The following is a 15,766-nucleotide window of genomic DNA, read 5'->3' as shown; positions in this document are numbered from 1 at the left end:
GCCCCATCAGAAGGTGCTGCCACTGAGGTCACACACAGAACAATCCACCATGGATGCAAACATCAGAGAGCAACGACACCTACCTCTCAATCATTGACCAAGCTTTGGGTTTTAGGTTGTTGATACAGTCCAATTATACAAACGTATTTATTGGGTGGTCCCACTCATGACTTAGATGATGGAACCTTTGAAGGTTAATTAAATCTAATCTTAATTTTATATGATTTAGATGGAAAAAATTAAAATGATGGCCATCACATATTTTCATATAAGGAGAAGAAAAATTCAACAATTGATTAATGAAATTAGTTTCGATTATCATAGTTTTATGATATACTTGATATTTTTTTATTTTGTTTAATTTTTCTTTCTAGTGTCTTGATACTTAGGTTTTATATAATATTTAATATTTTCTGGTTAATCCATGTAAATTTTATAATCCTATCATTTTATAGTGGAAGATTATCCTTCACACAAAAAAAGATTTTTTCACATAAATTATTCTATCACTAATCTATTTGACCTGTACTATTAGATTGTTTTCTATATATTTGGTATTAAATTATATAAAGAAAAAAAAGTAAATTATATTAGTATTACTACTATTACTATTACTATTACTATTATTATTATTATTATTATTATTATTATTATTATTATTATTATTATTATTATTATTATTATTATTATTACTCAGTGAGAATGAGATAGGTGAATGTCATGCGTTCATGTCATACGAGTAAAGAACATTTTGTTTATATTGAGGAGATTTTTATTGTAGCTCTTCTTTTAAGTGGCTGAGCTACGCATGCCCACACACTCGCTTGGTTGACTAGTCAACCGAAATGACTTTTGTCTTCCTTATACCAGCAGTCGCAGGTGCCATCTGCAAGTTCATCGTCCTCCCTTCCACCATGGCCACCTCCGGATCCATCTCCCTCCTCTGCCTTCTTGTGGTCCTCTGCTTCTCTTCTTCTCCTGCGATGGCCCAGCCGTTGTACCAAGTTTGCGACAATACTGGCAACTACACCGCCAACAGCACCTACAAATCCAACCTCGACCTCCTCCTCTCCTCCCTCGCCTCAAACGGCTCCCTCTCCGGCTTCTACAACGGCACGGCCGGACAATCCCCTGACCAGGTCTCCGGCATCATTCTCTGCCGCGGCGACGTCGCCACCGCCGACTGTAGCTCCTGCCTCGCTACCGCCGGTCAAGTCCTCCTCCAGCTCTGCCCCAACAAGAGGGGCGCCACCGTCTGGTATGACGACTGCCTCGTCCGTTACTCAAACAACCAGTCCTTCTTCTCCTCCACCGACAACTCCCCCATGGCGTACTTGGTGAATGAGAAGGACATACCCGAAGTGAGTCGGTTCGACAAGCTGGTGAGTGAGTTGATGAGCGGGATAGCGGACCAGGCGGCGGCGAGCAACGGCTCCTCGAAGAAGTTCGCTACCGGGACGATGAGCAACTTCACGTCAGAGTTTCCGATCATCTACGGGCTGGTGCAGTGCACCCCAGACCTGTCAAGGAGTCGGTGCAGGCAGTGCTTGCAGAAGCTGTTCGACGTGATACCGAACCTGTTCGAGGGGAAGCAAGGCGCAAGGGCGGTGGGCGTGAGGTGCAACATGAGGTACGAGGTGTACTCCTTCTACCAAAGCACCCCGACGCTGAGACTTACTGCTCCGCCGGCCTCTGGTGCTCCGCCGGCCTCTGGTGGCAGTGGAGGATCAGGTGAGCCATTAATTCCTAGCAATATGCATCATATATATTGTTGTATGTATATTCCTGCTATGTCTACTTAAATATATTCCTCCAAATGTTGTTGTTAATATCATCATCAAAAACTAATAAGCTATAGATCAAATTAAAGGAATAAATATAAAAATATATGGCAAAAAATAAATATAAAATTAATATAATATATTGCTTAGAGTTTTTGTGGTTTTTACGTGGGATAACACCCGATCTGAGGTCTCCTATTCCTACTACAATCTTACATTTATCAGACCGGTGGGATTCACAGGATCATACTTCTGGAAGACAGGACAGGAAGTCCACATCCTGTCGTTTTTCACAGAAGCAACATAAGACCGAGAACAGTAGAAAATTGCATCGAGTCCTAGAAATCTCACACCACAAGCATCAGCCTGTATGACTCTGTGAGGCATTCTTCGGACAACTGCACCGAAATGAATCATCCACGTAGCAGTAAGAGTCGAAACAGGGCAGATGACTCTGTTCTGCTGTCCTCACAAAGTCGCCACTGCCGCCAGTTTTTTCTTGGCACAGAGGTCGCCACTGCGTTTGGTGTCAGATTATTAATGTTTGTGACAACATCACCACTGCGGTCATTGGACCGAGAAAAGGAGATGCACGACAAAGGAAACAGCAAGACGAGTTTGACTTCTCCACTCTCTCATCTTCCCATCTGATGCTCGTATGAATGATTAGATGTGAAGATATATATAACATCATATAATTAATAGGTCAAGAACATTAATTTTTTTACTTCTTCTGGGATAAGTAATACCATAAATGAAGGAAATTACAAATTCTACTGGGCAAATAAGTGTGTTCCTCAGATTAGGGATACATTCCATGTACTACGTTTTCATTGATAATTTGGAGAATAAGTGAAGAAATATCAGTCTATTCTAACAAATTTAGCTAGATTTTTTTTATCCTTTGTTATTTTTATTTTATTTTCACTTATTGTGAAACCAAGCTTGCATTGCTCACCTTGCAGCATATGAATAGACAAGATTTGCTTATTCTCGAAATACATAAGCCAAAAAAAATATATTTGCCAACAGAGACTCATGGAATTACACATCTCGATGCAGGAAATAAGAAGAAGAATTCAACAGGGACTATTCTTGCAATTGTGATACCTGTGGCGACTGCAGTGCTACTGATCTCCATCGTTTGCATTTGCTTCTGGAGGAGGAAGTCAGCTAAAAAACCTTCCTGTAAGCTGAGACTGAAAGCAATTTTTTGCCACATGTTATTGCTATTCCAAAATTCCAGTTTCTTTTCTACCATTTTGGTCAGGCGGATACAATTTAGCATGACCAAGGAAGGAAGAGAAACAATGAATGACGTTACTGTAGCAAACATGATTTACCTATGTCTGTTAATTTAAGTGAACACAAACGAAACAGCAATAACTTTGGGGTGAGTGGAAAGTGAATCTGACTTACTACAAAATTGAATGCGTGCGCTCTTTGTATAGATGAGACTGACCCGGAGAAGATCACGAGTGTGGAGTCCTTACTATTTGATCCATCTACATTACGAATAGCAACATGCAACTTCTCGGATGAGAATAAACTTGGAGAAGGTGGATTTGGTGCAGTTTACAAGGTATTATACAAGTCTATTACATTGCAATGTCACATGCACTATACTTTTTCTTGTGATCATGATCTCATTTTCTTGTGCAGGGACTGCTGCCTGATGGACGAGAAATCGCAGTCAAGAAGCTTTTAGCTTCTGAACAAGGGCTTGGGGAGCTGAAAAATGAGCTTGTTTTGGTTGCTAAGCTCCAGCACCGGAATCTCGTAAGACTTTTGGGCGTTTGCTTTGAAGAAGAGAAGATGCTGGTATATGAATACGTTCCTAATGGAAGCCTCGACAAACTTATGTTTGGTGATTCTTCTTCTTCTTCTTCTTCTTCTTCTTCTTCTTCTTCTTCTTCTTCTTCTTCCTACACACATCCCTATAACCTTAATAATTGTTGGATCAAACGTACTCTTGCTTTGTGCATGGCTGCATGCCGTATTCATACGTTCCTTTTTGAATTGGTAAATTCAATCATCTGTGTTCATCCATTAGATGCTGAGAAACGCGAGCGGTTACACTGGGGAACCCGATACAAGATCATCGGTGGAATCGCGCGAGGCCTGCTATACCTACACGAAGAATCCCAGCACAAAATCATACATCGGGATCTAAAAGCCAGCAACGTTCTGCTGGATTCAGACATGAGCCCTAAGATCACAGATTTCGGTTTAGCGAAGCTTTTCGGTGGAGACCAGACACAGGGCACCACAAGTCGAATCGTGGGAACATTGTGAGTAGGACTCAGTACGATCTTCTCTCATACAAATAGGTTTGCTTATTAGTCTTCCTAAGGTACTTTTTGATTTCGTTGCAGTGGGTATATGGCACCGGAGTATGCCATGCACGGCCACTTCTCAGCCAAGTCAGATGTATTCAGCTTCGGTGTTCTGGTTCTGGAGATCTTGACAGGGAGGAAGAACACCGGTTCCTACGACTCTGCCAACTCGGAAGACCTTCTAAGCTATGTGAGTATGGAAGTGCATTCGTAAGCCCGATACATATGTGGGTACTGATACAATCCCGTACTGTGACATCGATCATCTTGGTCTCTCTGAAACAGGCATGGGAGAGGTGGACCGCAGGAAGAGGCTTTGAGATATTAGACCCCGTTCTGGGCATCCAGTTCCCGAGTAGTGACGTGTTGAAATGCATCAAGATCGGACTGCTGTGTGTTCAGGAGAATCCAGTTGACAGACCCAAGATGTCCACAGTCAATGTGATGCTGAACAGTGACAGTGTGTCTCTCCCAGCTCCATCACGGCCTGCATTCTGCGTGGGGAAGAGCAGCATGGACCCAAACTCGAACAAATCGATTCTCGGTACAAAAAACCAAACAACTCAGTCTGTAACAATGTCACCAAACGAAGTTTCCATTTCAGAATTAGAACCGAGATAAAAGAGTAGCCAGTGATGGATGACCTTATAGTTTTGCTTATGGATGCTAAGATACTTTGGCACTGTAATAATTTATCGACTCACTGCTGCTTGCTGTATTATTTATATGTAAACCTACTTTGTATCTTGTGTGAGTGTGTGTGTACGCACATATAGGTTTCCATTTACCAACCAAAGGTATATGCTCATCTATGTCAACACAACATGCAGAAAAAGTCAACTCCGTTGACAACCGTTTACTTTTTCTTTGGAAAGATGAGGAGAGAGGACTTGGTTGGGTAATTTGTTTTTCCACTTCGATCGGTATCGGAGAACGGAGTTGCTTTACAGAAAGAAAATTCTAATCGGCACCGCAACAACAGAGCAAAGATATGGATCGGATATGACGACAGTGACATCATCGATCGTAATATCTGGAGACCTCACATTATCCGATGATTCGATCGTATCAAGTGTTGGGACCAACAGAGTTTGAATTGAAACAAAAAGAATTAATCAGGTAATTGATTTTTATGGTGTGTTGTTCTCCATCCCCAACTCTGCAAATTTCGTTTCTACTGCTTCCTCTTTGCCGATGGTTGATTCGTTTCAGATCGGAGATGGATAAGCATGGCACATATCCACTGTGATGGAAAGCTACAGAGAAGGACAAAGAAAGAGAGATTCCCTCAAGTAATTCAAGGGGAATCCGATCCCTTCTTTTCCAAAAGGCAGCTCACCAAAGCTTTTATAAAGCAGAATTCCATTTTGACCGTCGCCCTCGACGCTGCTGCTTCTTCTTCGCCAATGCCGCCCCGAAGGGCGATCGATGTCCGGTCCGGCGACCCGAACCCGCACAAATGGCGCGTCCCCCTCACCGAAGACGCCTTCGATTCTTTCATTGCTCACGGCGGGGACGCTGCCCGAAAGGTGTTCGGCGAAGGTTCGCTCTTCAGCCCGTTACTGTTCGGCAAGTTCTTCGACCCCGGCGATGCCTTCCCTCTGTGGGAGCTCGAGTCGGAACCGCTGCTCTCGGGCCTCCGGAGCACCTCCAAGACCTCCGTTGATTGGTTCGAAACGGACTCCGAGTACGTCCTGAAAGCTGATTTGCCAGGTACAAGCTCGTCACTCATCCAAATTATCTCTCATGTTCGTGATGAGAATTCGCGTCCAAACAAATCCATGCCACGCACCAACCGGAGGCGGCAGCCGTTGCTTCTGCTTTGCAGGCTGAGATTCTTGTAGTCCAATGGCAGTACCGATGTGTATCGTGATCATATATATACTTACCTTGGTTTAAACCACGTAAACTGCAGACTTGCAGACTGCAGCACTCTAGAGAAATCAGTTCATGAGAAAGATAGATCATGCTGGATTCTTTTCCTTGCAAGAATTCTACTTTGAAATGGAAATGATCAAGTTAGGCACAACTTTTAACACCATGCTTTCGGCAGCTGCAAGAAAGTGCGAGATAGAAGTATGTGGCCCGAAGGAAAAGGTGATGGACATCAGCGGGCTGTGGAGAGGGCGAGAGACGGATGCAAGAGACTGGAAGATCGGCCGCTGGTGGGAGCATGGATTCGTCCGCCGCCTGGAGCTGCCACAGGATGCAAATTGGAAGAAGATGGAAGCCTACATCACTGATGACATCTTACTGGAGATAAAGATCCCAAAGCAGACTTCTGAGAGCAGCAAGGTGCACGCGGTGCAAGCCAAGGAATCAGAATTCGTGTGAACCTACTGCGGTGGCAATAAGTGTCATCTACAATATATAGCGGCGCTCTACGGAAAATGATGTATATGATGATGCTATGATCATAGTATATAATTTATTATGGTATGATATTAATATTGCTCACGTAGACACATCCCACTAACCTAACCTCTTTTAAGAATGGACTGTAATTAGTAATTTATCACTGCAAATGATAGTGGGGACTAACCGTTGAATTCTTCCTGGCGTGACGCACTCTACAGAGTCATACTTTGTCTGCTACCGTGCATCATGTTGCCAGCAGGCTTTCAAGATAGTTTGTCCCCTTCCTTTATATATATATATATATATATATTAGAATATCTGCAATATCTTAGTAGTTAGTCAAATTAATTTTGGAGAAAATTGTCATAAAATCTCAGCAGCAAACAGACCTCAACAAAACCATAGAGTTGATGGACAACATACATGCAAATATATGGTGACTCTAATCCTAGGTAGGTATAAACCAGCACTAGCTACCCCTCAAATTTGGTAGTGGAATTTGCCCAAACATCAAACCTGTAGTATTTATTACAAGGACTACAAGCCACGTAAAATATTAGCAAGATTCCATCACCAATGCACTTTAATTCTCTTTCGGTTCTTTCATGCACCGTGACTCATGGACCATCCTTCTTAATTACTCAGATTAATCCAATCCAACTCAGTGGCATAACCGCAGCATGTCACATACCAATAATTAAACGCGAAAAGATTGCAGCTCGGGTCTACTGCACATCATATCGAACTGTCACATCTTCCGTGCGAAGATGTGCACCACTAACGTGCTTCTAGAAATGCTTGCACAGTACCCCTCGTACCCACATGTCTTTTGGTCTCATGTACACGTAACCTCCTGGGACCAATCTGCCGATCAATCACGTTGAAGGTATAGCGCCGGGTTCCATCAAGGAGTAGAAGAAAATAATGGTTGAAATTTTAAAAACGTTTAAATTTCTTTCCTGGTGGGACCCGCATCGCAATACGTGTCCACGTCAGTGCTTATCTCACTACTGGGATCCTTCGAACGGACGGCTGAGAGGGGTCAAGCCAGTCAAAAGCGGCGAATAACGATCACCGCCCGTTGGTTCCCCATCGGACTGTGACACTCACGATGCCGGCGCGACAAATGACGTCAGACTCGAGACCCCGCGTGTCGAAGACGAGGTCCCCACGCGTCACGCGTGTCACGTGGGGACAGCAGGGATTACGTGACGAGGCGCTAATGAGCACGCGGGCCGAGTCGCGCTCATCGATTCCGCACGTGGGCCTCGCGGTCCTGCGGACCGCGAGATCTCGATCGGACGGCTCCAATTGGTGGAAGGGGAGGTCGGCCGGGGTGATGCTGGTAGGATGGTCAAGGACGCGGGACGTTGACTGCCGTCAGCAACGCCGTTAAGCCGGACGGGCGCTAGCTCTCCTATAAAGCCGCAGCTTTTGAGAAACTATCGCGCACCCCAAAAGATAGATTTTTCCTCCGTTGTCAAGAGAGTGTGAAGCGAGGTAGGTGGAGAGCGGTGAAGGGAGTGGGAAGCGATACGGGGAGATTTAGAAGGTGAAATTGGCCATTTAAATGGTTATTTTTTATGGTTTTCCTGTGGATTGTGAGCAATTGATGGTTATGGCGGTTTCTGTCGAGTTATTGTCGTTTGATTGGATATTTTTTTCTGTATTTTACGGCGATTGGAGCTTGTTTACTGCGTAAACTATGGTTTTTGAGGAAGTTGATTCGGATGGAAGGTAAAGGGGAAAAGTTTTCTTTTTGGTCTTTGCTTTTGCCTTTTGGAGTAAGTTCGGTGTCACTCATCTTTAGCTTGAGGCGTGGTTGCTTTGATCCTGGGGGTTATAACTTATAGGGGTTATACTTGAAGGATGGTAGGACGTCCTGGGACCTGCGTCTTTTTCGCCTCCATTTCTTAGATGATGTCGTCGAATTAGAGGTTTTTTTCCTGACTAATAATGAGTTTCTGGCCATTAAAACGGGAACAAAAAGCTAAGATGTAGTGATTGAGTTATTAAGCTCATGTGTTTGTTCCTTCAAGCTTTCCCCTTTTGTGTGGGTTGGTTGTTTTCAGTTGGCTAGAAGATGCTAGGAGCTGGACGATAGGCCTTATATTAGATTAATGATTGATGCTAACATGTGTGTGTCTCATCAAACAAAATCTGCAGTGACAATAGAAGTTTTTCCTAACTTCGGCATGGAAGTCTTTTAGTGAAGTTTGTGTTGGTCGTCCGGCTAACATAGGACTTAGGATCCAATTTGACCCTTGTGGTCTTACACAGAACAAGCACCACGTTAGAATCAAATCAGAGTGGAGTCGATAGCTGTCCCTAAGCTAGATGCACATCAGGAATATACTTAACAAGATCCTCCAACGCCGGAACAAGCAGAGCACGGCACAGCAGATGTAATTTGAGAAGGTAAGTAACGAGTGAATGCCAAAAGAAGAAGAGGAGGAGGAGGGGGAGGACAATGGTAAACCACCATCAATGGTCAACCCAGACAAAATGACATCTTCCATTGTATTGCCATTAGGGTTGTCAATTATCGATCACATATTGTGTGATCGGCTAACAAGTTAGCCTTTTGAGAGTTCCCCATCATCATTGTTGCAAGTCGTTCATTCCCATTGCTAACATGATGCTTTATCCCATTATCACCGATCTTGTACTTTACTTAACCCAAGAAGTGAAAAAGGAAAACAAAAAAATTCTTGTACATCAGTATTATTCTTCTTTATCTTCCTTCCCTGCTTTTCCACATGCTCTTTCTGTAAGCTTACCTGACATTTCTAATGGAACAGCCAATAGTTTGGACAATGATTTGGTTTTTCACAAAGATATTGCTTTTTGCACCAACCAAATATTCCTATCTAGAGAAACATCTGTCTCTTATCTTATCCAGAATTAATTAAATTTCTTTATCACCTTACTATGTTGGTAATATATATAGTATTATTGGTGTAATTTCATTTTGCTGATGTAATAAATCACTACCATATATTACCTTCAGGCTTTTCTAAATGAGAGCTAACATAAAAAAAATTTCATTAGTTGGTCATACTTGAATTCCTTTAATGTGTGACGCCAATGATTCTATTCTCCTTCAAGGAGTGGGAAATTCTCCTGCAAGGGGAGAGCATTAACTGGTAATTCCTTAGTGGTACAGCCTTAGAAGAAATAGATACAGCCTTAACTGGTAATTCCTTAGTGGATAAGGGGAGAGCAATAACTTAAATGGTAATTCCTAAGTGGATAAGGGTAGAACAATAAGATTCTGAGGAAAGCTGGAAGAAAACACAAAAAAGTTAATTTTATATTTGCTATATGCAAAAGACCACATCTGCTGTAACACAATCATATAAAGTGACCTTTCTGGTGTTTACAGCCAATAATTTATTGATTCTTATGTGTAGTTACAACCTAAATTATGTCTTTTGGGGATGAGAATGATAACAACTAAATTTGCTATTATAAGTTGTATGTTCCGTGTTCAAATCAGTGTTTTTAAAAGCGCTATTTGCCAAGGTCTCAAAACGTCCGAGGTACTAGGCGCTTGCCTAGACGTCTGTCCAAGTGAAACGAGATGCTCTTAAATATTTAATTATAGAAAATATATAATATAATTGATAAATATAATTATATAAATAAAAATATGACATAAATTGAAAATATGTAAGTACTAAGTCATATTATTCATTTTCTATTAAAAAAATATTAAAAGACCCAAAATAATAAAACTTTACATCAAATTCAATCATCAACATAATCAACATTGCCATTTTCAAACTTATCATCATGTTTTTCTTCCTCTTGTCTTTCTTAATCAAAGTATGTTTCCTCCTATTCAATAATGATAGGAGATGAATTTGAGGCTTTTGCGTTCATTTTTGCTTTCATCATCTATCTTGTATATGTTTGTAATTCTCCAACATCTGAGATTCTTATCACATCTCGTCTTGTCACGCTATCATCTTCGAATACAAGCTCATCTTCGGCATCTTGCAAATTTGCACTAACTTCCCTCACCATCCACTCATTTGAATTATCAACGTCTTGTAATAAGATTAGATTGATATTACTTTGCAAATCATGATGGGCCCTTCAAGGCTTGATTATACTTTATATAAACTAGATTATGTAATCGTTGATGCTCTAACTGATTTCTTCTCTTTGTATGAATATGTCATGTTATATGAATAAAAAATATATTAATACATCCATCTAAAAAAAATAGATTAATTAAATTAAAAATATTTTATGATCTTTATATGCTTAAAGACAAGGTCTGCAATTTCATACCGTACTGGAGTTTCGACAATCGCTCGGTACGATACGAAACTGTGTACCGAGCGATATACCATTCGGTATACCGCTCGGTATATATATATATATATATTTTATTTAAAAGGCGACGTCGCCTTTTCCTTCCCCACGTGGGGCGACGTCGTCGAGTTTATATATATATATATATATATATATATATATATATATATATATATACCGGCGGTCCGTATACCGGTATGTCGTCGGACCAGTACGTACCGGGCGGTATCATTCGGTATTGCCTTCCTTTCTTAAAGATACTCCAGTTTCGCTTACAACCCGTAGTACTATAATTCAAACTAAGAATTTTGACAACTCATTTTATTCATCAATTTCTTCCATAAACTTGTCAAGAAACTCATATATTTTTTCTCTAGATTTCATAAAAGAAGATACATCTATTAAATTTACAAACATGATTCCTAAAAAACAACTGATTATACAATTAATTATATTCAGATGTCTCTTGTTGATTTAATCATCTGACATAATATAATAATCATGCTTTACCGATGATTCTTTATGACCCTTCAATAAGTCATTTTTGTAATCCGACTCTTTTTTCAATAATGGAACTTACAACTCAGAATAACTTGGATATTTTAATCCTCTATCATATCTTCCAATAGTTTCAAACATTTTTTTAAACTTGTCCAAACGACAAGTATTAAAGGGAATTCCAGCTTGATAGAAAAAGTGAGCAATGTGCTCAATCATTTTTTCTTTTATTTCCTTATCAGAAGCATCACTTATATTTAACTATCTTAATTTTGCTCATATTTGACTTGTCACAAGCATCACTTGATACATATATAAGTCTATTGGTTCCTTTTTTACCTTTCTTAACAATCATGATTTCTTTTTCTTTTCTATCATATACTCTGGCATTGACACTTTTTGAACGATCTTCTTCGACTTAAGATATGAACATTTGTGTGCATGCTCTTTGCAATCTATTCTAAAAATAAGTTTGCAGATGCAGTTGAGGTCAGTCCATGAACTGCTATTATGCAGAATAGGCAAATCATGATAGTTCTTTTGTTGTTACCTACAAATATATTATTGGCTTATACCATGTCTCCTAGGCCTTATATTTGTCAATTTAGGTGTCCTTAAATTCTGCAAAACGAATGTAGGAGGATGTGCTAGCATAAGGATTTATCCTGTGTGTAATCAACAAGTAAAATCTCAATATTAATGTTTGATACTACAATACCAACTACTTTTAGTTAAATCAAGTAATCATAAATGCCAATGCTAGAAAACTAGATAAAGTATTGCCACCTATATCTAAATTTTCTGTCTCTTCCTCATGCTATGAGGAAATCTTATTCATTTTTTCTACTTCATTCAGTCAACAAAAGATCACCTGTGTTATTTTTTTTTATTCTTTCTTCAAGTAATTCTGGTTAAAGCTCTTCAGTAACTAAACTAAGAGATATTATAAAGAGAATTTATACATGTGGCTAGCAAAAGGATGTCTTGTTTACTGCTATCATAGACAGCTATGAATTAATTGGCTTAAGATTGAGAAATGGGCATTGTAGGACCCCAGGATATTTTCCTTCTTCATCTAGGAGGCCTTCAAATTCTCTGATTTTATTCTACCATTAATCTAAAAGATAAGTTTACACTAGTGTAGCTTCCTAAGTTGCGAATGATGGCTTCTTCAGATAAGCTTACACTAATGTAGCTTCCTAAGTTGTACATGATGGCTTTTAAAATTAAAGCACATATGTAATTAATCAGATTTAAATTGTTAAATTAATCACTATTACCTTTATTTTTCTCTTTTTAATTTATTTATATGCATCCCTCAGTTCCGTTTTCTTTCTGAAGTGGTTGTAGCCTCTTTCATTTTCCATTGACAAACATGCTTTTTGGTGATATTTGCTGATGAGGTCTGTTCTTGCTCCTATATGCAGATATCTCACCGATTGATGCTCATCCTTCTAGCATGGACCTCCATCAGTTTTATGGATTGAGTGGCACAGACATATCCTATGAATTCCCTTCTCCAAGAAATCTGGCATGTGCTGAATGGACTTTTGATTCAATCAAATTAGCTATTGGCAATTCGCTGAGCTCCCCTTTTTCCAGCCAGTTTGAGTGTGACAATTTTTCTGCAATTAGTGATGGTAAAGGACAGACTGAACGGTACAGCTCTCCGTTAGACAATGATGGTGCATTGATGCAGTCCCAAGTTCGTCTTCTACCGGACACTCAGGTACCATCAGAATCAGTACATGCAGTTTCCAGCCAGAGGATAAGGTATGCTCTACAAGAGATTGAGACTGTTCTCATGGCACCTGATACCTGTGAACCAATCGATCCTGATTTGAATAAAGATAAACCACCTCAGCTCAGAAAGCAGGGGTCAAGAACGAGGACCCGTGAGGTCCAATTCGAGTCTTCTGATCCTGCACAGCCTCAATCTTTCTCTGTTACATATCTAGATATGAGCCATGAAATCCGTCCGGAGAAACGTCTTAAAAAAATAAAGTTCACAGGTGGTGATGTGAAACAGCTTCTAATCGAGTGTGCAGAAGCTTTATCTGAGAATAAGATAGATAAATTTGAATTATTGGTTGAGGAAGCCCGAGGTGTTGTTTCTATCAGTGGTGAGCCTATCCAGCGTCTTGGTGCTTATATGCTAGAAGGGCTAGTGGCAAGGCACGAGTCTTCTGGCACCAGCATCTATCATGCCTTGAGGTGCCGTGAGCCAGAGAGCAAGGAGCTTCTCTCTTACATGCGGATCTTGTATGACATCTGCCCCTACTTAAAGTTTGGATATATGGCAGCGAATGGAGCAATTGCTGATGCACTAAAAACTGAGAACAGAATCCACATCATAGACTTTCAAATTGCTCAAGGTACCCAATGGATCACTCTTATACAGGCATTAGCTGTAAGACCTGGAGGTCCACCACATGTGCGAATCACAGGGATCGATGACCCAACATCGGAGTATGCCCGAGGAGATGGCTTGCAGCTAGTCGGGAAGATGTTGTCAGACATGTCCAAGAAGTTCAATATTCCCCTCGAGTTTAAAGGCCTCCCTGTGTATGGCCCCGAGGTTACAAGAGAAATGTTGGAGATTAGACCTGGGGAAGCACTTGCCGTGAACTTCACTCTTCAGCTTCACCGCACACCGGATGAAGGTGTCGATGTGAACAACCCTCGTGATGGATTGCTCCGGATGGTGAAGGGATTGTCTCCGAGAGTGACGACGCTGGTGGAGCAAGAGTCCAACACCAACACAACATCATTCTTGACAAGATTCATGGAGACTCTAGAATATTACTCTGCCATGCTCGAATCAATAGATGCGACGCTGCCGCGGGACAGCAAGGAGAGGATAAACGTGGAGCAGCACTGTCTGGCAAAGGACATAGTTAACATCATTGCCTGTGAAGGGAAGGAGAGGGTGGAGAGACACGAGCTACTCGGCAAGTGGAGGTCCAGGCTTAGCATGGCCGGTTTCAAGCCTTACCCACTCAGCTCCTATGTGAACTCCGTGATAAAGACTCTATTGGGATACTACTCTGATAAATATACCTTGGTGGAAAAAGATGGCGCGATGCTGCTGGGTTGGAAGAACAGGAACCTGATCTCGGCTTCTGCTTGGCACTGATGATGGCCCATTTGAGATAAACCTTGAGGAACCACAGATGAGATTATTTGGTAGTGAACTTCCACTCTCTTGTCCGATGCAGGTTTCAGCTGTTGTTTCTCGTACCTATTCATGAGTGCCGCATCTGCATCTCTTGTGGCAAACTGACTCCATTGCACCAAATGACCCAAGGAGCTTGAGGGTGTTAGCCAAATGTTCTTGAGATGATCATTATTCTCTTGGCTTCCTGTATAATCTTTTGAATGTATACAATGGTTCAAGCCAACAAACTGGATATGTGTAACACTGTGAGATATATGTATTTCTCTCTTCCACCTCGGGTTGAATCGATTGTTTGGGATCATGCTGTTCATGGCTTAAGAGAAAATACCATAGATCAGATGACACAGGTTGTAAAGAACATGCAAGATCAATTATAATGATTGATTGCTTTTGCATTTTCACTGAGTCTGTGATTAAAGTGTAGTAATCAAGTTTTATATACATTAAATTATAATTAACGTATTAATAGGATCATAAATAATATTTATATCTTATTTTCGTAAGATTTGTAATACCTATGTCTTATGAATATGATAAATGATATATTCATATTTTGCTTGTATTTCAAAAATATAGATCATGATAAATGATATATTCATATTTTAAACCAAGTGTTTGCATTTCAAAAATACTATCTATACTATTTTACAAAATGTTAATTGAGCATGCATAAACATCAATATTTTTTAAACAAATTATATAACAAGAAGAGATATGATTCTTCGGTGCAACAAACTTAATTGTGTTAGCGGACTTGAATATGAGGTTAAGTTATCGTAATGAAAATGTATATAGTGACTAAGTGATGATTGAATTATAATAGTACTTAAGTAAATCTCATGAATGAGTTTAACCATAATTAAAATAAATAATTTTGAGGTTTAAATAACTTAGAATTACATATGCATGAGTGGAGTAGTGGATGGTTAATTTTTTTCATATATTTTGTATGATTTTTTTCATATATTTTGTAGGATCCGAATTAAGATATGATTTTTTTCATATGATTTTTTTCATATATTTTGTATGATTAAGTTGACTTTTAGAATGACTTCAATTTGAGGTTTGTGATTTAAGTTATGAACTGAAGTGCATAAATATGTTACATACAATACATGCGTACGATGTACATACATACATATTATGACATGATGTAAAAATACACATACATATTATAACAACATAATATATGATATATATATACATCATGAATCTATTTGAAAGCTTGTAAATCTAAACACGTACGATGTTGCCAAAATTTTCCAAGGAATAATGTTGTATCTTTGTAGTTC

General features: G+C 40.0%; 3 protein-coding genes across 4 annotated transcripts; all 3 read left to right on the top strand.

Annotated features, from left to right (window-relative positions):
* Window positions 1–807: 807 nt before the first annotated feature.
* Window positions 808–4,871, top strand: LOC135680639 (cysteine-rich receptor-like protein kinase 6). Its single transcript, XM_065194701.1, has 7 exons — window positions 808–1,731; window positions 2,844–2,969; window positions 3,233–3,363; window positions 3,444–3,648; window positions 3,835–4,072; window positions 4,157–4,307; window positions 4,403–4,871. Exons 1-7 carry the CDS (start codon window positions 846–848, stop codon window positions 4,736–4,738), a joined length of 2,073 nt encoding a protein of 690 aa, XP_065050773.1. The 5' UTR covers window positions 808–845; the 3' UTR covers window positions 4,739–4,871.
* A 388-nt stretch (window positions 4,872–5,259) lies between these two features.
* LOC135680641 (22.3 kDa class VI heat shock protein-like) lies at window positions 5,260–6,574 on the top strand. The gene is made up of 2 exons (XM_065194704.1): window positions 5,260–5,830; window positions 6,171–6,574. The coding sequence occupies exons 1-2, from the start codon at window positions 5,347–5,349 to the stop codon at window positions 6,449–6,451; spliced, it is 765 nt and encodes a 254-aa protein (XP_065050776.1). The 5' UTR covers window positions 5,260–5,346; the 3' UTR covers window positions 6,452–6,574.
* A 1,332-nt stretch (window positions 6,575–7,906) lies between these two features.
* On the top strand, window positions 7,907–14,758 carry LOC135680640 (chitin-inducible gibberellin-responsive protein 1-like). 2 transcript variants are annotated; one of them, XM_065194703.1, is made up of 2 exons: window positions 7,907–8,027; window positions 12,724–14,758. In XM_065194703.1, the coding sequence occupies exon 2, from the start codon at window positions 12,756–12,758 to the stop codon at window positions 14,430–14,432; it is 1,677 nt and encodes a 558-aa protein (XP_065050775.1). In that variant the 5' UTR covers window positions 7,907–8,027; window positions 12,724–12,755; the 3' UTR covers window positions 14,433–14,758. The 2 variants fall into 2 exon arrangements, with proteins under 2 accessions (XP_065050775.1, XP_065050774.1); XM_065194702.1 differs by lacking the exon at window positions 7,907–8,027 and adding an exon at window positions 8,034–8,212.
* Window positions 14,759–15,766: the final 1,008 nt, after the last annotated feature.

This window comes from Musa acuminata, chromosome BXJ1-8 (assembly GCF_036884655.1).
Source record: "Musa acuminata AAA Group cultivar baxijiao chromosome BXJ1-8, Cavendish_Baxijiao_AAA, whole genome shotgun sequence".
Classification (NCBI taxonomy): Eukaryota; Viridiplantae; Streptophyta; class Magnoliopsida; order Zingiberales; family Musaceae; genus Musa; species Musa acuminata.
Note: the sequence above shows the minus strand (reverse complement) of the source record. Positions and strands in the feature narration are given on the sequence as shown.

What these genes read in the sequence shown, in the direction of transcription:
- LOC135680639 (XM_065194701.1), top strand. Translation starts at nt 846, where the DNA reads ATGACTTTTGTCTTCCTTATACCAGCAGTCGCAGGTGCCATCTGCAAG. An exon ending in CCTCGACAAACTTATGTTTG is followed by an intron (nt 3,649 to 3,834) that starts GTGATTCTTCTT and finishes TTCATCCATTAG; the next exon opens with ATGCTGAGAAACGCGAGCGG. An exon ending in AGTCGAATCGTGGGAACATT is followed by an intron (nt 4,073 to 4,156) that starts GTGAGTAGGACT and finishes ATTTCGTTGCAG; the next exon opens with TGGGTATATGGCACCGGAGT.
- LOC135680641 (XM_065194704.1), top strand. Translation starts at nt 5,347, where the DNA reads ATGGCACATATCCACTGTGATGGAAAGCTACAGAGAAGGACAAAGAAA. An exon ending in CCTGAAAGCTGATTTGCCAG is followed by an intron (nt 5,831 to 6,170) that starts GTACAAGCTCGT and finishes TGCTTTCGGCAG; the next exon opens with CTGCAAGAAAGTGCGAGATA.